The sequence below is a fragment of the Schistosoma mansoni genome, chromosome 1 (assembly GCF_000237925.1).
Source record: "Schistosoma mansoni strain Puerto Rico chromosome 1, complete genome".
Lineage (NCBI taxonomy): Eukaryota > Metazoa > Platyhelminthes > Trematoda > Strigeidida > Schistosomatidae > Schistosoma > Schistosoma mansoni.
In genome coordinates this window covers 42,820,250-42,843,125 of record NC_031495.1, presented here as the reverse complement: position 1 = coordinate 42,843,125, position 22,876 = coordinate 42,820,250, and the positions used below count along the sequence as shown (strand labels likewise).

General features: G+C 32.4%; 1 protein-coding gene across 1 annotated transcript in view; it reads left to right on the top strand.

Moving 5' to 3' along the window:
• Positions 1-1,079: 1,079 nt before the first annotated feature.
• The window catches only part of Smp_151420 (phospholipase D), a gene marked incomplete at its 5' end in the record, with an annotated part of 45,741 nt that continues 23,944 nt past the window's right edge, over positions 1,080-22,876 (top strand). Inside the window, 6 exons of the mRNA XM_018794495.1 lie at positions 1,080-1,288; positions 2,516-2,668; positions 4,834-4,996; positions 10,561-10,688; positions 17,499-17,553; positions 19,521-19,688. Of these exons, the coding sequence (XP_018648902.1) occupies positions 1,080-1,288; positions 2,516-2,668; positions 4,834-4,996; positions 10,561-10,688; positions 17,499-17,553; positions 19,521-19,688 (876 nt within the window). The remainder of the gene's footprint in view (positions 1,289-2,515; positions 2,669-4,833; positions 4,997-10,560; positions 10,689-17,498; positions 17,554-19,520; positions 19,689-22,876) is intronic.

Sequence of the window (22,876 nt, the reverse complement as noted above, 5' to 3'; positions counted from 1 at the left end):
ACACCTGATTACTTGAGTCAGTAACAATCGACAGCCTCATAAACCAGTACTACACAATAGTTTAATACTATGTATTTGGTCCTTCTAAAACATTTAGTTAGTTTTTGAAGACATTAATGACCAAATTATAGCCATCTATCCATGCTTATATCTTTTAGGTCTGGCAAACTCGTGAAACTAAAATAAAGTAAAGATAATTAGGTGACCAGGAAGTTCATTTGCTAAACTCTCTGCAGGCAGAATTGAAACCGAAACAAAAATACATTTCAAAGACAAAACATCATCGTGCTTCAGTGCAAGGAATTTAGCAAATCAGATTTGATACTTTTGGTGATCTAGATGATATTAAATTCCTGGTTGTTTGAAAACTAATGATTATTATTAGGTCCAGAAGTTTTGAACTTGTTCTTAGTAAAATACCTTTAAGTATCACAAAAGAAACCAGGAAAACTTTAGAATATGTCTCAACAAAATTTCAAGTTCTTAATTATTAAGGTCTGAGTTACAGAAAATTAAGAGGACAAGTAGGTCGACAAATCAGTGAGCAAATACTATAAACTTAAATTACTAATGAAAGCATTTGATGACAATTAACACTAAAATAGGCGTGAGGTTAGCACAATCTAACAGCTGAAACTATGAAGCGATAGAATAAGGTGTATCATTAGTTAGAATAACCGATGCAAAAGTACTGTGGTTTCACACTGAAGCCGACTTTGACGTTGAAAACAACCAAATATCTGTCTGATTCTATCTGTGAAGTTTATATGTTTGATCTACGTACACAGATGTTTTAGTGGGCTGTCAAACAACTTAAGCAACTTCCGCAAATTGCGCGCGGGGCTGATAGGTCCTGGGTTCAAACCTCGCGAGAAGGGATCATGGATGCACACTGCTGAGGAGTACCACAATAAAACGAAACGGCCTTGCAGTGCTTCCAGGTTTTCCATGGTGGTCTAGCTTCAGTTGACTCATGAATTCAACTGTGAAATCTCATTTTGTTGATTTATGGCGCTTTCTTATTTATTTACTTTCATTTTGATAGGTGGCTCATTTTAAAAGATAGCTACTTCGTATACATGAAACAACATGGAGATAAAGTGAAAGCCAAAGATATAGACAAATCAGCAAAAGGAAAACTAAGACTGGCGTTTTCAATTGAACTCAGTGGGAAAAACCGATCATGGCGTTTATGTAATATATTCTTGATGGACCAAAACTTTGCGTTTAAAACAAGGATAGCAGAGCGATCAGGACAGTGTCAGCTGAAACTATATAATTCCCTTGGGTAAGCGTTTATTTGATCCTGAGAAATTTTTCTGAAAACCATCTGAATCCGTAGATATTTAACCAGTAAACAAAAGCTAAAGGAGCTCAAAAATTCAAATTATTCGTTCTACATGTGAGGATGTCAGTTTAATCTACTAGAGCTTGGAAGAAGTATGGAGCTAAACGTATTCTAACCAAATGCTATTTGTGAGATGATAGCCATATGATGCATATCTCACGCAAAATGCTAATGATGTAAAGAAGGCTATTTCATATCGAAAATGAATGTTCGGTCTCTATAGAAATCTATCTCTTATTAAGATACTAAAGTACTACCTATGAAAGTATTGCTAACTAATGGATGTCTGGTTCTGCCAGCCAATTACCATATTCATAGCTTCGGAATTTATAAGGTAATTTCAGTGAAAATTTGTGCGTTACTGACCATGCCATTTTCATACACCGGCTGTAAATCCCATACTTTCAAAGCTTACTACATTTTAGGAATATAATAACTCATCTCTTAGTCCTTGTGAACTTCTTTTCAACGAATATTTATGTCATAATTTTTATTCCCAACAGACTACAAATATTTGCAACCATGGTCCGATCGGCATCGGATTTTGTTGTGAATAAACTAACATGACATCGTATTTATCTCATAGCTTTAACAAACAATTACCAGTCTGAAAATAACGAATGGATTCAAGATAAATCATTAACTGATATTTATCTCGGTCACACTTACTATCTGTAATAAAGACACAGATTTGCTTAATTAAGGAAATTCCATCTGTGTTTGGTATTTCTGATAATTCTCGACGTAAAATAATATAATTTAAAATGCTTTCATCAATTGGAAATAATTTGTAGTGAAAACGGCGATTGAGCACATTAGATCAATAACTGATACGTGTAACTTTTTTTGTGCATAAAAACTTTAAAAGACGTTGACATTTTAGAATTCGATGTTTGAGAGAATATTTGAATGTACCCTCCTCCCAGTTAAATTATGGGCTTTCTCGATTTGTTCACCGATGATTTACATGTCTTGTTGATGAGTTTAAGCGAAATTCAAAAGTTTCAATGGACTGATTTATATAAATTCTTACATCTCTGAGGCCATTTGTAAAAAGAACAAGGCGTTTTAATTTTTTTCTTTGTTAGAAAGCTAATAAATATCATGGTCCGTTATTATTCATAATGATTTAATGACATGGGTTTGTATGTTGTTTTTGTATCAAAGCGAGTTAGTTGTAATTTGTCAATCAAATGATCGAATGAATGAATGGAACAAAATACTTTCATCACACATTTACCAAGATGGTACGAGAGATTTCATACAGTACAATCGTTTTGGATCATACGCCCCATCGAGGTCTGATACACAAATATGCATGTAAGTTTATTGCTTAAGCAAGTTCAGCAGAATGATTTTTGTCAGTATAGGGTTGTGAAGATTGATGAGTTTTAACTGAGATCATGAACCGATCATCGTTAGACAACCACTGAAAACCTGGAAACACTGGATGGCCATTTCGTCCTAGTTTGGGATCCCACTGCTGTGAGGATCCAAGATCCCACATGCGGGGCTCGATCCCAAGACCTTCGGTCTCGTAAAGTTAAACCGTGTCGACTGTGAGGCATTATCCACCTAAGTCAATGGATGTTGGTCACGCAATATCGTGGATTGGTCGAAGTTAGACATTACCACCGCTGGATGCCGGCTCAGTAGTCTAGAGGTTAGGCGTTCGCGCAAGACCGAAGGTCCTGGTTCGAGTCCTGCGTGTAGGATCATGGATACACACTGATGGGAAAACACAAACTAAGACGAAACGGCCATCCAATGCTTACGGGTTTTCAATGGTGGTCTAATGATGATCGGTTCATGATCTCAATTAAAATGATATTTGCTTTGATTTAACATGAAAAGTGCTGTTGAAAAGAGTTTACTAATGGTGATCTGAAGACTAGTGAGTTCTAGATTTGAATAGCCATTTTTTGTGCTCAACTCTTCATATAATTAGTTTCGCAACAACCTTTCATCGATCAAATGTCTGGAATCGAGCAATCAAAGTCTACTCTTTCTTAAAGTGTTTTTCCTCAAAACTTAAGAAATTATATTTGTAAGAAGCATAATAACCAAAATAATGGGTTGTATTGGTTAAAAGTCTGAATAAAGTATAGAAATATACCAAACAATTGCAGTACATAGCTATGGGAAAGCATTTTACAGCGTGGATAGGAGAACCTTATAGAACCTCCTTCGACACTATGGTGTGAGTAACTGAGAAAATCGTCAACACCATCTGAAATTCATATGACGGACTACAGTGCAAAGTTGTGCATGGAGTACAGCTGACAGATGCATTCCAAGTGAGGACCGGAGTCATATAAGACTGCTTAAACTCTCCCCTTCTCTTTCTTCCAGAGGTTGACTATGGTTGATTATGAAGACCTCCACATGTTAGGGGAAGCACGGAATACAATGGACAGTTTGGATGCAACTAGATGATTTGGACTTTGCAGATAATCTAGCTCTTCTATCTCATACACGCGAACATATACAGGTGAAGACAACTAGTGTAACAGCAGCCTCTGAAGAAGTAGGCCTCAACATACACAAGGGAAAATGCAACATCCTCAAACACAACACGGAGAACATCAACACAACTTCACTTGATGGAGAAACTCTGGAGGAGGTGGAAATCTTCACGTATCCGGGTAGCATCATCGACGAACAAGGAGGATCCGATGCAGACGTGAAGGCGATGATTGGCAAAGCAATGGCCGCATTCCTACAGTTGAAGAACATATGGGACTCAAAACAACTGTCAACCAATATCAAAGTGAGAATCTTCAATACGAACGTCAAGACAGTTCTATTGTACGGAGCTGAAACTTCGAGAACTACCATGACCATTATCAAGAAAGTACAAGTATTTATAAACAGTCGTCTATGCAAGATACTGAATGTCCATTGGTCGGACGTCATCAGCAACGACCTACTGTGATAGAGAACAAGACAACTCTCAACTGAAGAGGGAATTAGGAAAAGACACTGGTGGGGGATAGGACGTACACATTGATGAAATCATTAAATTGGATCACGAGGAAAGCCCTGACTTAGAGTCCTGAATTGAAAGTAGAAGTTGAAGAACAACGAACACATTGTGTCGAGAATTGGAAGCAGACATGAAAAGGATGAATAGTAATTGGGAAGAACTAGAAAGGATTGTCCAGGACATAGTTAGATAGAGAATGCTGGTGGTGGGCCTATGCTCCTCGACGTGGGGTAACAGGCGTTAGTAAATGAGTACGTCACTTTCGAGATCACACAGACTTTCATTAGGATGAGAAGTTTTTAACACAAATAATGGTTAACTGTCACAGAACGTTATCTATCAATAGATCCTCCATGAGTGAAGCTTGCAATGCAATCCGTAAATACTCAATTTACGAAAATTATTCGTCATTTTCTAGTGCAAAACTCAATTAACCAACACAAATGCTACTTTAAATAATATAGTATAGAAGTTTTTTATTTTTTCCTTACAAATAAAGGTTTATAGATGGGGCTTGTTATATGGAAGCTGTGGCTAAAGCAATTTCTCAAGCGCAACATGAAGTTTTTATTACTGACTGGTGTATGCATCCCACTGTTTTTCTTAGACGTCCAGTGCGAGATAACACATGGCGCTTAGATATGCTACTTCACGCAAAGGCAGTAAGTTGTCAAGCTTTCGTATTTCTGTCTTATCTAGATTGTTATTTGATAGTGATAATAAGGATAAAATCAAATAATTTTCATTTTGTTTAAGTTTATCATAGATAAGATCATCGAGATATTCTCTTTTAGGCTGTCTGATAGTGTTAAGCTGATGAGTTGAAGAATCTTCAAACCCTAATCCAAGGGGTTGTATTGATTTGGCAATCGTAAATTTATCACTATTAACCTTCCAAACTCAGAACCATTCAGAAACTTACTCTTTTTCCCATTTATTTGCACAGGCTTGAATGGAACGAGTAATGCATATAAAGTACTTAGCCAACAAGTTTTATAGTTCAAGGCGACATTATTGTTTGAGCAAAGGTCTTCAGTGTCCCGAAATATTTGTTGTCGTCCATGGTTATTGTTTCTGAAGGAATAATGATCGGAAACGTTCACAGGACGAGCTAGTTGATAGCAATATAGTTTATGCCTGAGAGAAATTTTTTAGGAGGGTTTATTCATATTCTTCATTTGAAATTATTCGGATATGAGTTAGTACTGTGAAATATTATGGGCCCGAAAACAGCCAAGAGATTTAAGTTGTGGATCGGCCTCCGTGGAATTTTCATTGAGGAGTTTTGAGATAAATCCCTAAAGGTCCATAATATAGTGAGTGTGTTTCGGAAGATACACGTGCAGATTGGCTAGTGATTAAATTTAATTCACATGTTATTTTCTCCTACAATATCTTGACTCTAAAACACACTAGCATTCTGAAACAATATTTCCCTAGTTCTCGCTAAAATGAAATATATGCGTTCACTAAATTGTTATGAATGACGAACGCCCCAAAATAACTTTTCGTATCACACTATCTCTATATATTACCTGAATCATGATGGTTTACAAGGAACTGACGTACCCATAAATTATTTGAAACTGATAAGGCTTGCTAATTGAACGCTATACTCAGTTCCTAAGCTAGTCTTATAACCTCAAAGCTTAAACTACACAACAACCTGAACACGAGAAAAAAAGTGCAAAATATGCGAGAAGCACTTTACTCCAAAGGTTCATTTATGTATACAAAATATTGGGTTTTTATAGTATTTTAGTAGTCCTGAGGTTTTCCTGAAAATTCTGGGATGCTGCTAAACATAGTAGCAGTGTAGTAACCAGCCAATCAGATACTCTACATGTGACTTTTCACTTTCGTGATGTTTGTGGAAAAACCTCTAGTGAACGCTGATTGGACAAAAATGCTTCTTAGTGTTTCCTGAGTTTTTCTTGTCTTTTGCGAGTTTTCTGGATCGCCCCATCAAAAATATGTTGGATTTCCGATACTTTCCACATTTTGAAACAACTTTCGCCATTGGAGTAGTAATAAAAATGTACATCTTTTGCAGATGAATATTTTTATATAACCAGACTATATTGATGTAACTGTATTCACTTTTCAAGAGATTACTTTTCAGCTAGACGTTTGTTGAAGAAGTAGACATATAAGCGTATATAATACAATACCTTGTTCCATATAAATTATTAGCTAGTTTTTGCACTTTGTGTTTCTTAATTTAATTAGACATTTTTGTGTATGAACTGCTTCAAATATAGACCTAAGAACAAACTTTTGTACATTTTAATTTTACATCTTACTTATTTAAAACAAATACTTATATTAATTAGTGATCTGATGACCAGACTGATTTCTTCCAGTTTCTTCAGTTAAAAACCCAACCAATTTTTCAGCCAGCGTAAGGTGTTTTATCTATTTCTGAAATCATATCAAGAGATACGGTTTGCATGAATTGTACCATCTCATGAATGTGCAGTTAAATATGGTATTGTAAAGTTATATGACTTATGCACTCACAATAATCTAGAGAGTTCATCTAGTGCATTCAGCATTTCGTTTAGAAAACATTTCGAAGTTCGACATAACGAACCAAAAAATATTAGTTTAGGTTATCAAACAAGACCTACCTTGACATTTTTTTATAGGAAAATCTGCTGATTAAGTTATTCTCTGACTGTGGTCTAGGTGACTATTTATATAGTAGTAACAAATAAATGATTGGTAGAAACATAACGAATCCTTTAGGTTACTTTAATCAGATCTCATGCTTTTGGGATCGATTTCCTACTACTAAGATCGCTTGTCGACTTGGAATGAGCAATTACTATAGTTCTATCTAGTAAACACCGGGTTTATGATTTTTTCCGATCGCTTCGAGAAGCAATGCAAGCATGTTTGGTATACGTACTCTCTTTAAATGCGAAATGTAGCTTCTTGACTGATCTGTATCATGGAGAGTTAAGAAATTAAGGGTGCTAAACACTTCAATCGTCTTTAAAGTCTCATTATCACTGGTGAGTTCGTGGTTAACGGTGTCTGGACGGATTTGCTTTCCTCAATGCTCCATGTTCACTATTGTAGGGGTGTGTGAGAAGAAAGCTAGTGGTGGTAGGACCAATAAATATCGTCAGTCCATAAAGCTTTTGACTGTTTGACTGAGCCATGTTGACTGGTGTAGACTATCTCATTGAGAAAGGTCAGGTCAGTGATGTCAGTGACTGTGGACTTTTGATAACTCTACTCGGAATTGATCTCAGTAGAGCAGATATATTCATACTATCTCTTTCTAAATCTTAAATACCAGCATTTCTTCATACACACCTCTTCATTTCGTTTTAGCAAACCAAATTCTCAATGTTTAATGTCTCTCATTATCATTGCCTGCACACTATTTCAATTTCGTCATTATAAATTTTTTTAAATCTACCTCATTGTGCCAATATGGTACGGTAATTTGGGCCAACATACCTATATACCAGGCTTTACGTTAATTGTAACTGAACGAATGTGTTCTGTACTACAATATGTATTTTCAAAACAAATATTTAATTTACTAATCTCAAGCGAGCAATTGATGTAAAACTATATGACTAATGTTAACGTTTCATGTGTTTATACACTAAAACTTTAGTTTAGATAGGTTTTATAAGGACTTCTGAGATCATTTGGAACAGCTGTCTGTCAATGTTAAGAATGTAGCTGTTAATGGGCATTAATGATGCTGTAAAATTAGTTCTTACGATAAAGTGCCGTGCAAAAATATGTCAGGGCCACTAGTATTAAGACAGTCACGCTGACATACAACATTGCTGCACTGGTATCTGGCTTTACACTAATGTCATCATTTGTAGAAACTCCAATATTTGATTAAAGTATCATTGAAAAATCATGCTTATTTATCTACAACCTATTTATTTAAAGTTTAAGGTGTGCATAAGAAAATAAGAGTTGTTTTAAATAAGCTTGCATTTTTGGTAAAACGTTATTATTTTACCTAATTGAGTAAGATAATAAAGAGCACATTCTGTACCAAATTTTGTTGATACTATGCCTTCAATATGTGTCTGATAGTTCACTTTTTTCAGTTATTCTTATTTTAAAATAAGAAGTAGTATTTGTGTATTCTTGTAAATACCCTATACAAACATCAAGATCTTAATAAAGGACTCATTATAAACCTCCTTCTTTATTTAATACTTACAAAATTTAGTCTATTGGATTCTAAATTGGACATGGAAAGTTGGCATTGAAAATATAATAGTTTGAACTTTATTAATCTTTCGATATTTAAATCAATTTGTTCTTACTCTGTAGTTTTTTCACTTGCTGCACATTCATGCGGTTGAAAATATAAATGATTTTAGATTAACTTCTGCCAAACCACTATGTCAGTAATAATAACTTTCAATTGTAAATAATAAAGGCTATATTCTAATAATTTTGTTCACAAAATTAAATCTACTTTTGAATACTGATTGCATATTCTATCCCAAAAACTTTACATGGTCATAAATTATCGTTTGAAAGACGTAGTTTTGTGTTGAAGGACAGTTCAAGTTGAGACTTCATGTGAACAGGCTGATGCTGCTTTTGGATGTTTATAACCATCCAGTACGAAACAAAATGTGTCACAATATTTAACTGTACAGCTGAGTAGCAGAAACTATTTCTTGAAACTCACTCAATAATACAGGCGTTACAGTACTGCCTTCGACTTGTGAACATTTACAAAATACTTTCATATTGATGTCTACAATGACATATGCTTTATACACAATTATCAAAAATATTTATTTGTGAAATATTTTCCTGTAGTTTTTGATTCAAATACCTATTTTATTGATTCTACCACATCTTTATACAGAAACAAGGAGTTAAAATCTATATAATGCTTTATAAGGAAAGTGAGCTCGCCGTTAAGTTTCGAAGTATAAAAGTAAAGCGTTGGCTTCGATCTCTGCATTCAAACATATATGTAGGTTTATTTAATTTTTTAATGAAATTTTATCTACCCACATTTTCTATGAAAATTTTGATGTCAGTTATAATAATCTATTAACTTTTATATGGAAATAACATATGATACTAAACGTAAATTTCATAGCTAACTAAAAGTAAAAAATTTATTTAATGCTGAGTATCATAAAATTTAAAGTTGAATGAAATGATTTATTATAAATAAACCTTGTTTACTTATGTACACCTAGATATTAGTAAAGTAAATGCAAGAATCACTATCTCATAGTAATAAGTTAATGGAATATAAAATTTAAAATAGGCATGTAGTTTTTTGATGATTGATTAATTTAACAATAATGTTGATATAAACTGTCAGTATAAACTATAAAATACAAACAGTCAGCTTAGTTTGTGTTCGTAGTAATCTTCTTGTCACTATTTAACCTACTGTTCAAGATCCACTACTAGTCATTTCTTAAATCAATTATTATGTGATATTTAGAGTGATGATCCTGCACCGTCAGTGTTGAGAATTCGTGGCTGTTCAATAACGTTTATCAATAATGAACTCATAAAAATTTTTTATCAGGTTCTAACTCGGGTTTCAGAGACTTTTTAGAAGTGATAATTTTCAGTAAAATTACTTCGAAATTGAAGTGTTTGTAATAACAGGTTGATAAAGATTGTTTCACTCTAATTGTTTATTATTATTATTAAAATATTTATGTAAACCCTTATTTTAATGATGACTTTCAATTACTATGGTCTTTATCTCTCTACTTTATGCAAGCCTTCATCCAATATATAAATACGCATCAATCTTAACTATACTTAACCAAACTTTTTATTCCCTATTCTTCTTATTATGCATTTCGGTTCCGTTTCGAATGGTAATATCAACTTTAGTAATTAAAGTTTACCAAATGTTTTACTTTAATTATGTTACTCCCTGTAATATCAGACTTTATGAAGCTGTCAAGAAGGATTGAAATAGACTAATGAGTTAATTGTATTCTTCAAACCTTGTATTTTTGTTTAAATTTTTTTCAAACAAGCCAAATGTATGTGAATGTTAGTGATTTATTTTTTATCCTCACTAAAACATCAACAAGAAAATCCAGCAAACATATGTTGTCGATAAATTCGTCTTTAAGTTGTACAATCGTATATGCATAACTTATTTCAAGAGTTTACTTTTGTGGGGCAGATTACCGACGTGTATTTATTCACTCGTTTTTAATTCAAATCTTTTCCCTTAACAAAGATATACCGTTCTCCACGATCTACACGCTTATGGAGTCATCATGAAAAAATGGTCGCTGTTGATCAATCAATAGTTTTTCTGGGTGGAATTGATCTGTGCTTTGGTCGGTGGGACACCAATAACCACAGGTAAGCTATAGATTGAAATCACTGTCCTTCCACTTTTTTATAATTTTGATTTTACAATATTTCTTCGTCGAATTTAGGACTAATGCCATTATTCCACGAAATAAATTTTCTTCAGTTTCATGTTAACACGAATCTTTAATAAAATATTGGATTCCTAAATTGAATAACATGTATTGCGTTATTGATCTTTTGAAACTGTCAGATTTTGTACCATATGACTTTCATAATGCTCATTTGCGACAACCTTAGAAACGGATTACAAGATATACACCTCGTTTTACACGTAGTAATCAAGAAGAGTTTTGGCTTATTATTTCATTCAAGCAGAAACCTTCATATCAATCTTAGCACCATTTTGCCTGAAACTCTAAATCCTCATAAAACGTGAGTTCACGAACTTAATCAGCCTTCATCTCTGCGTCCTTTGATGATATTTAAATAGTATTTAACATTTCCTTTCGATAATAAATACCTTACTTTATACCATAAAAAAGGAAATAATAATCTTTACTGTCTTTTTGTTTAACGATCCTCTATTTACGTAAAAATAACTAAAACTTCCGAGCTACTACATTCAGCTTAAATAATTATTTTGGAGTCAGCGCATTTTATTCCAGGATCCTTTCAATGATTTTAATGTCAATAAATATTTTTCGACATTTCTTATACTATTTCTTATACTTACTTATTGCTCCTCGTAAGACAAGTGGAATATATGGTATACTATTAATTTTATTTTGTCTTAGTTTAAAAAAAGTTAAAAGCTCTTTAGTGATATTGTATTCAATATACTTCTACGTTGAACATTAGATAGAAAATAGATGAAGGGGTGTTTTAATTATTTTTAAGCTTAATATGTATATTAATTGCATGTTCTAATTTCATAAATTAAAAGCACTAAAAATTACGTGGAGAGTTTGTCTGTTCATACTTTAGAAAACATATGATTCAAAAATTGTAACAATGTTTAAATTTTATTTGGTGACTATTTCTAGTATAAACTGCACCACAGTTTAACAAAACTCGAGTAATTTTTACATTAAGCGACAATATGTTGTAGGCTTTTATAGATAACTGACTGGAAAATTTTAGAAATGATTCTCTCAAAATTAGTTGAAAATGTTATAAACTGCCTTTATTTTTCATCTTCAGACATTTTTTCATACCATAAGAAAAGAGATATTAAGTATCAGCTATTGTTAAGCTTTATATTTGTATAATGTGACAAAAATTCCACATTATTAGTCAGATGATTTTGTAAAAAAAAAACTGAATTTTTACTGTTTTGTTAATATTTTTGTGTCATTTCTTGAGAAACTAAAAGTATGCCCGATTGGATTGGTAAAGACATATAATCAGCTAAAGCTTAAGTAAAGGTTTAAAACGTTTTTTCAGAAATTTCTTTTTCATATCACATTCCTATCTGTTCTTCAAAAGATTTGCTTATCTAGAGTAATACACATACTGATTATTTTTGAATGAAATCTTCTTGTGTTTTCAAACAAGCCAGCTTGAATCATGCTAGCGGATAAATTTTGCATTTGTTTCTACTGCTTTCTGTTACATTCATTTAGCCTGATGGTGTTGTTCAAAAAAACAATGATCGCGTCATGATTTAACCATTCAGCTAAAAGGACGAAAATCCACTAAGATCATTAACCTCAGCTGCAAATGCACACCGTTATCTTATAATTTATTTCTACATTGATTGATGTACAAAATATGAGCACTTGGATGTTTCAAATTTAATTAGCTGTATATCTTTAGTAGTTGAAACCCTTTCTAACGATTAGTAAGCTGTTTTGCTTCACCTTCAGATAAGTGTCTTGAGAAATTATTCCATTAAGTCATCTGAAAAATATATTTTTCAACAATCTAGAAGTTCATATATGTTATCAGACATTATTTACTCGTTTTTCTTCTGTTTAATTAATGAGTCCTTGTATGTACTTTTTAATTAAATGTGAACTTATTTTTTAATATTAAAGAATTTGTGTAGATAAGAACATTCATGTGAATCACAATTTCCGACATAAAAGTTTGAGTAAGCGATATTTCTCATGCCATCCCATTAGTCTAGGAACTACATTTCAACAGAATTGTTTTGAAAATATTAGTGACATCTTTTGGCGAGCAAATTGTTGGGGAGATCTAGAAAATTCATCGAAAAAGAAAGCCAAAAAGGCTTTGAAAACACTGAGAAAACCCCTTATCCGATCAGCATTCAACAAAAGTTTTGCCAGAAACATCTAGAAAGTGAAAAGTCACATGTTGCGCTTCTGATTAGATCATTACCTATACTGCTACTATGTTTAGCAGCGTCCCAGAATTTTATGAAGGCCCAAGGTTATCTAAAATGTCATAAATACCCCAGGTTTTCTACACATAAACGAACTTTGGACTAAATCATTTCTTCCATATTTCGCTCCTTTTCTTACGCGTTCAAGTTGATGTTTAGATTTAGCCTAAGGGTTAATAGAAGAGCTTAGGAGCCCAATCCAGAGTTCAGCCAAAAGACTTATCATAGATACATTAACTTTAGAAACAATTTAGTTCATGCAGACAAATAATCTGTGTTTATCAAATACTCTTATTCGTTTCACAATGAAAATGTATAGAGAATCTTTTTACCACTAGTAATTTACTATTTGCATTGTGGCTGTTTATATTGCTTATGTTCATGTATAAGGTGAATAAATACATTTGTTTAGATCTTGTTAAAATATTCTTTTAGAGAAAGCAACGATCAAAATAATTGATTTGACAGCTAAGTAAAAATTTCCAGTAAATTCATACCAACCTCAAACAAATCCAAAAATTTTGTTGGAGATAATAAGAAACATGTTATTGCAAAATTTTCTATTAATGGTATAATTTCGCAAAATACTTTCATACAAACATAATGTCTATGAACTGAAATATTCTATAAGACAGAACAAAGTATATGCATAAGTTGCGAATGTCAACTCACCAGTATACAGTTCAGGGTGTGACATACCACAAATGAAGTGAAAACGGTTGGTTTAATGAATTATTACTTTAAACGGAGTACTGCTAACAGTTGAAGTTACTTAAGACCATTTCTATCAATATGTAATACCTTGGGTAAATTATTTTTGTATTATGATCTCTGTTTTCTAAGGTTTTTTCAGCTAAATTAACTGTGTCAAGGATAATACTTTACATATCGTTACAGTATGAACATGTTTTTTAAGTACATAACCGAAGTGTACTACGACTGAAATATTCTGTTTAGTAATAGGATAAAATATTTTATTGTTACATAAAATTTCTGAATAAAATCTCTTTTATGGTTTTACATCCTTGTCAAGTCCTTGCCTCTTAGTCCTTAAATACTCATTTTAATTGAGATGGTAAAGGAAATTTGTGGCTCAGAAACTTCGTTTTCTGAGCTGGATGGTTTGGTCTTGGAGCTTTCATTGTTCTTCTGAATTACATCAACGCAAACTTCAAGCAGAGGTGAAGTACTCAAATTTCTCCACATATGACCTACAGCTTGTCCTGTCCTCAATCTTGATTGGTTATTGTTGACCTTCAACCTATCTTTATGTGCCTCTTTATTTTGATTGTATATCCCATTAATTTAATTCCCGGTCCGATATTTGTCTATGATTTTTCTGATTGTTTGATATATTGAATGGATTTCGATATTTCTATTGATTACTGATTGATCTGAATGCCAAGCCCCTAAAAATCCCCTGGTGATTTTAGAATTTCTTTTTTTCCAAGATTTCAACATTTTTCCAGTCGGATGTGTGTACACAAACATCCAATAATCGAGAGAGATTTCAAGATTGCTGAAAAATTTGGTGGATTCATCTAATCACTCCATTAAATCTTCCAGATTGAAATCAACAACGATGAACTGACAATATCCTTCGACTCAAAAGTCTTATTCACTTTAACGGAACCAAGCTTAGCAAAAGAGACTTTTTCCCTTCTCTTCACTATTGACATAAATTTCCCAAAGTGCATGATGCTTCAAAGTCAAAGTCCACCGAAACTCATCGATTTGCGCTTAACAACGTGTTTTCGATTCAGCAATCAAATCTACCAATAGATAAAAGGAATAGCAATAAGACCAAGAATATCAGAACTTATTGCAAAAAACTGTTGTGCAGAAACTGGAAGCCTCGATTTTACCAGTGATCAAGCCAAAAATGTGAATTCGTTATGTGGACGACATATTCATCATTATCAGAAGGGAAGAGCTGGAAAACACCTACAATCTTATCAACAACGTTTTCGATGACATAAAATTCAAGATGGAAAAGGAGTCGAACAACAAGCTATTATTCGTGGACATTTTGTTTACCAGAACCGATACAGGGAAACTGAAGACTCAAGTATATCAGGAGTCAACCCTTACAGGTCAAAATCTCAATTATGGCAGTAACAACCCAAGAAATCAAAAGATCAACTGCGTACAAACCCTAATCAAGAAAGCAAAAACACACTGCAGCACACTTTCAGCGCGAAGAATTGAGGAAAAACACCTATTGAATATCCTCTAGAAGAACTGCTACCCAATCAATTTCACCAAGAAATATCAGCCTAACTTATCAGCATAAACGAACTCGAGTAAAAAAACCAGAAAATGAACCATCCTAACATATATAGCAAACAAATCAGAAATTACAACAGGACTATTGAAGTCGTTGAGAATAGATATAGCCTACAAACCAGCAAAATCACTTCAATCAAGCCAATTATATTGGTAGTTTACTATCACTTTTTCTATTTCTGGGCGGCAATAACGGATTGGTTTATGATCAAAGTTGGTCCTAAATGATACCATCCTGAAACTTTAACTTTCCTAGCAACCAAATTCACTGAAAAATAGCTTTATAGTCGTTATGACCAAAGTTTCTGGGACTTCATTGCAATAAAGTCTGCTTTCTGCAAATCTGCTCACTCATTTAAGTTTCTTTGAAGATAGTTCTCAAAACATCTGCTCATAATATTCAGTACCATATAAAATATAGTTTAATGACTTTTCGAAAAATCTGTTGTCTATAAATAGTTTAGGATTGCCATCATCTATACAGTGAGTTTCTCGTTGTTTTTCAACAGTCATTTTGACGTTCGGGCTTATAGGATTCCAGAACGAAACTTTGGAAACAAGAATGAGAAACATAATTTAAAACATGCAGCATATTTAACTTTAATTTCACATTTAGTTGTATTTACTCTGATTTAAAATGTCAGGTCACGTTTCTGAATGCGGTTAATGTAGTATTTTCAGTGTAAGTTCGAAAACAACATGTGTAACTATGAGGAGTAGTTAAGATCTGTGTTTTCGGGCAATCGTTACAACACAGTAGAGTCAAGATATTTCGTTTTAAAGATAAAATCATACATTTATTTCAAATCTTGTAAAATTAGTTAATTTCTTATTTGTTTTTTGTATGCTTTTTATCTATAATGTTAGTTTGTAGATTTAATTCTATTTAAATTATTTATTTCGCTTACTTATTCTTGATAAAGCAAGTTGATTTCATACCAATTAGAAGGGGTTATTGTTTCAGCAATGTATCGATTTTGTGATAAATATTTACAGGCTAAATATACAGCTCTGTATGCTTATGATTTCTCAAATTAAAATAATTTAAATTTATGAGATTCTTTGTGTGTAGTGTTTTATAAACCTCATGAATACAAACTCGGAATATTGGCTATGATCACTAGCTTATTGTGACACCGACTCCCGCTTTAGTGTTGACATACGAGCGATCAAGATCATAATATATGTTGTGATTTATGGGATTGATCTTACTCTAGTGGCTGAAAATAGAGCTTCGCATTCTGTATTTATAACTAGTCTGCTTGACGCATGCAATAAAAGACCCCCTAGTAGAATTTATTATGACGTTTATCAAGCTTACATGGAAAAATAACTCGGATAAAGTTCTGTCCTACAACATAATGGTAAAAATATTGCTTCATTGAAAACGTAATAGGCACTATTCAAGACACAATCATCGTACTTTTTCCTGACCAGTCGGGATGAATCCCGTTGCGAATCAGAATTGATCAAGCTCATTCATATTTTAGAGGTAGATGAAAGCATTTTTACTAAAATCTTTGTAAGTCTTGTAAAAATTGGATAAGAAATGTGAATTTTATATTTTCTGAAGCAAGATTTGCCATTTTATTATTAACTATCAACATGGTCTGTTTTTTTGCCTAGATAACAAACATTAGCGTTATTTAATAACTGGAATTGTTAGGTAAGGGTAGATGATAGGAAAAGGTTTGTTAATGTTTGACGTCTAAGTAATGAAAGGTAACTTTTATTTTAAGGCCAAGTTATTAAAAGAAATAAACGGAGTTATTTCAGTCATTGAAAGTTCATAAACCAGTTATCTCATTAGGACACATTGTGAACATAGTAAATGAGCCAAGTTCGCTTCATCTTAATATTATGCCAGAATAATAAGGCCGTTTCACTTTAAAATATACAATTCAATAAAAATTTCTCAATTTCAAACGCTGGAATAAAAGAACAGTAGTAAGCTATGATGTAACAAATGTATAGATTTTACTAATAGTTTACTAAAGAATGATCATAAACTATCAATTACACGTCTAGTTGAATTATTAGTTGAAATGTCTCTTCAAAATCAAAAACATGCTGTGTGTCTCCTTGACGTGTATTCAATGTTTATTGTACATTCATCAGATAAACCATGATGTACCATCACGTAAGAATGAAAGCTTAACTTTCTTGAATATAATTACACATCAAAGTATGTTGCTTCTCGATAGTTATTGTAATCTCTTTTCTAGGTTACAGGATGTTCACAAAATTGCTAAAGTTCAAGAGGTCAATGCTGAATTAAGAGTAAGTTGAATAATTTACCTTCAGGAAAACTAAAAACTAAAATCTTTTTTGTCTTCAATGTGCTTCTAAACATGTCTGTGCTTATGTGCATATGTTTCAATTGTACAATCTTGCCATGAAATGTAAATTCATTTTCAAGTCAATTGTTTTCAGTTTTTGCTTCAGTTCAAGCGACTCTTTTAACGTACTATTTTTTTATTTTGTGGTTCCATCACCAAATGTAGATATTTTGTTGCGGCCTTGCATTATGAACAGGTTATTTCAAATTTAATTCTGAAACAAGAAATATTATTAATTTCACAAAGAAAACCTGGTTTTTAGAAGCCTCAAAATAAATAATGATGAAAACATAAATGGGAAATGTCAGTACTATATCAAAGACTAATAACATTAATTAATAGTTGTACAGTAATCAGTGCCACATCTAACTAGTTCCAAGTGATGGTTGGATTCTGTCTACGATGTTGTGGTCTGCTTACTTAACAGTCATGGTCAGATTTCAAATTAGCAGATTTTCGATACTAGGAATGACATCGTATTAATGGTTGTAATTTTTAATACACAATTAGGTCTACACATGGTAAACAAAATCATATCACAAAAAATGAATCATTCTAACGTGCTTGCATATTACTGTACAATAAAATTCTATCCCGAATATCATTCACACAACACCGACTTAAAATTCTTTGTTTTAAAACCTATTGTTTGTAACATGACGTGGATTTATTATTATAGGACGATTTAAAAAATCTTCTTATTTTGGGAATTTGGCTTTCTCACTACCGTCGTATTCATATGATATGATACAAATACTACATAATTTTCGATTTGTTACACAACGCCTTCCAGTCATTTTGGCTCATTAATCATATATCTTGATGATGTGAAATTAATTTCCTGTGTTGAAGATCAGAGTCAATGATCTGATTTAGACTCCATAATTTTAAGTACAAAACGTCTGCTTACCTTTTGGAAATATGTTTATCAAAAATCGATTTAGAAATTTATGTATGAAGTGGATTCTCAGGTTCATGTAATAAATTGTTAATTGGATAACTAGAATAAAGATTCTTACATAGTATTATTTGCTTTATATCTTGGTCCAGAGGGTAATTTTCTGCGACTGTCAGAATCTAGTCATTACTGCTGTGCCGAAAACTATTGACATTATGCCCTTAATATTCTCAACCCAGCCCTGAACTATTACGAATTCAAACCGTGATTGACGAAACCTGTATTTTATGAAAAAATAACACGTCCTTTTTACGTTTTTTATTTCTTAGTGATCAATAACTACATTCTAACTTGAAACGGATTTTACATTGAATTAATGTCATAACTGAGTAAAATGATTATGCGAATGCGACAAAATACCATACCTAAATAATTGATACCTGAATTAATCAAAATTCAGTAAACTGTCATACTAAATTCTTAATTTTATTGAACTGATCTTTAGTCTTTTTCCTGACTGTTGTTTATCAAGTTAGATTAAATCTAAGTAGATCAGTCGAGTAGCGTTCAGAATTCTTATAGCTGCTAGGCGAATCCAGATACGTAAATAATGAAAAAATGTCAACCAGATAAATTTTAAAAGATTGAGATATAACTTGTAAATGAAATTTAGAGTTTTATGGTAGCAGTCATTTCATCGAAAGAAATTTGTCATTTTCTCCTGTAGAAGAGTTTCAGGGAGTTCTTACAATGATGCCATTTAAAACCCTTTTTTTTTGCTTAAATAAACACATGCATTTTAATTTATGCATAAATTATCATTATTTCTAACTTGACAAATCTACAAATGGTAATAACTAAAGAACATGGATCACTAATAAAGTAGGTATATTTGGAAGCATCTCGTTCAAAGTGTAAAACAGTTTAAAAGACCCAGTTTTCATTCATGGTTGTGTTTCACCAAATAAATAAGCTATCATGCTATTCCAAATAATATTTACTTTTTATAGAGAATAAGAAGTCTACGTAAACGATCAAGGGGAACTTTACACTCACAAGGGAAACAAAGTTCAGATTTTGTTAACCTGGAAATGCATACAGTCGGATCAGAAAGTGATCAGACATGCTCAAGCTGTGACCATACACCTAAGCCACGTCATCGTAGACTAACTAATGCGGTAAGTATCCAAGGATTTTATTGGTAATTAGTTAATCTTGTTATATTTCCTACAAAATCATGTTAACGATCATCAGACGTCATTCACTTCAGTTCACTTTTTATGTTTTCTGGTCGTGAATGTATTACTATCAAACTGTTCTTACCTTTCTCATCAAAAATATTAATTAAAGATTAAATTGGAGATCGTCATGCTACTTGTTTTTGATAATCCTACCAAAAATCACAAATATAAATGTAAAATATATGTCTGTGGACTAAAGCTGCTGAAAGCAATAGCTATTACCGAACTCTAATTTATAACCCTCTAAAAATTATGAGGAGTAATTTTTAAAAAGTATATCAGTCAATGTAAAACTGTTGGGGGAATACAGATCGGACTAATGGACGTCTGTGCAGGATTGTGTAATTGAACGCTGATTGGCTATTTCTATTTCAATCAGCGCTAGTGGATACTTGGATAAGATAAAAATCGCAAGTAAAAACTAAAAAATAATTCATTTGGTATTGTTTACTTGTATCTTTCCATTGTTATTTAGGACTGCAATTGATCAGTCTCTTGTTAGCGAATGTGCATCCTGTGCTGACTGCCTCGATATTGCTTGTAGTTACAAGCTTTATAAGCTACTTTAAGATGCAGGTACATCCAGCTGACAAGTCCCAAATAGGACGAAGCGCGCGTCCCGGATTCCACTGCTAGTTACTATCCATCTTTGCTTAAAAAAATAATGTTAGCTGGAATATAATTTCGTTCCTTTTCAACTATGTTCTAATTAGGGGACTTGCTGAGTGAATCGGTGTCCAAAAATACTAGACAAAAGGAGTGGCTGGCTCGTAATAAGAGAAATTATCAAAAAAAGCCATCGGCAAATAAGAAATTTCTTGTTCTCTTATTAAACGTTTTATGTTTAATAATGAAATCTGATAAAATTACCAAACTACTGTCAGAATTACATTAACCGTAAACACAATGATGTTACTTAAATTTGCAACCTAATTTTATTGAAGATAACATAAAATCAATGTGAGTTACTATAGACGTCTGCTGAATTCATTGGTAAACAACATGGGGATTGAATCTGTAGTTTTATTAAGTGGTTTTCCATGGGCGTTTTGAAGACCCAGTTAGCTCCTGCTAAATTATAAACGATGTATTATTGTTTAGTCGCGATCGGTTATTGATTTGTTTACTTTTAATGAATAATTCTCAATCCGGTTAACTGATAAGAGTGTATAACTTAATTAATTAGTCACAAGTTTCCCTGAAGTTGTGTACAACCCATATTGAAATAATACTGTACTTCACAATTTCGTTGTACATAGGAAAAACTTAAACTATTTTAATCACATAAATCGAACTGCGTTATGAATTATAAATAGTAAGTAAATGTTATGTTTAAAAACAACATCTCCTTTGATGTATCCCAGCAAAAGTCTAATTCTTCTGAAGTTACTAGGTATTAAATCACAATAGTACCAGCAGTCAAGATTCCACAAAATCTATCGAATATTAAACTCAGTCTCGAGGAAGTAAATGGTGTCAACTTCTATACCTCACTAAGTAACATTATTAGAGTCAATGTCAAAAAATAATAACTGTAGTTATCTCAAACATATTCATTCAAGTTAGAAATAAAATAGATCGAATACTAGTTTTAAGGATTAGCTAATAATTTCTGAAAATTACATTCCATTGATAACAGAAGTTATCTAATTGCAGCTTCACTTGCACAGTGGAGTTAGAAACTGATGCTACAACGATTTTATGAATGACAGCTTTATTAAGTAGAGAAAACTTTAAAGACTACTACCGAGAATATTCTGTAGAACAAATCATTATGAAACAGTAATACTAATATGATAAGCCACTGTTCTACTGAAAGGTTTTAAGAAGAATCCGTTAGGTTACAAGAAATCAAAGATACAAATTTATGCATGAAGGTTAATGAACCTCAAGACTGTTTTAGCAACAACAAATAATCACTCTTGTTTCGAAGATCATTTATCACATACATTTATCCTTATCAAAGGCGTTTTCTCAGTTCTTTGCTAACTTCCCTAATTCTAATAACATTGGTCATCTGTTAGGATTATAGAATAAGTGATTTATTCCTGTTGTTTTATTTTTACTGTTAAAATTGCGCGACGGATCATTTAGGAGAAATTTTTTAGGTAACAAAGAAAACAATCCAATGATAAATTCAAAATAGAATGCGAATTTGAAAATAATATCACTAAATAACCGTTATAAATTGAATAGAAAGTACGTTATTCAGGGTTAACAAGTGCCAACTTCTTGATTTTAACTGAAGATAATCTTTTTGTTTTATACTAACAGAAACGTAATAAAAGATAAGAGTTGGGCCAAGAACCTTCCAATCTCTTTCTGTTCAGTATTGATGTGTTCCGTTGATCGTTTCTGAATTCCATACCATTATAGTTTTCACAAAAAATCTGAACTTTGCATAGGACTTTTATTAAATATACTTTTAAACATTGACGGTAACATTCCTAAAGATAGTAATAAAATATTATACAATCAACTGTCACGATGACTGAACGTTATTTTCACTGTACAATTACATCTTAGCCATCGATCAATATTACATAGGCACTTTTAAAGCTTGTTTGAAAACGTCTTAAATTTTTCATAAGCATCTCTTCTGCTATTTAAATAAATTTTAATGAAAATAATTTGTTAGATATTGATTAATATCTGATAATGATCCTTTTATATTTACTTTGTAACGACTCAACCAAAATGTTTGTGTAGAAATGATGAATATTTTTATCTTACGTAGCTTAAATAAATGTTCTGTTTTCCTGAAATTAGATTTGTAAAATTGCAATCTTGGTAATTAAAAAAGTACACCTATTAATATATTTATAGTGTAGAAATATTTTGTAGGTAGATATAACCAGTTCTCTTAGCGAAAATTTCAGTTTTCAACAATAACTTTAAGTTTATTCTTTACTTTTTAAAAGTTACAGTAAAACTAAGTATCACCTCATTGCACAAGCGAGTGGCTATCAGGACTCAGTGGACGAGTGGATAACACGATGTCGTTTGAAGCGAAAGGTACTGGGTTCGATTCTCAGAGTAAACATCAACTCTGAGATGCAGGTACATCCAGCTGATGAGTACCAAATAGGACGAAACGCGCGTCCTGGATTTCACTGCTAGCCATC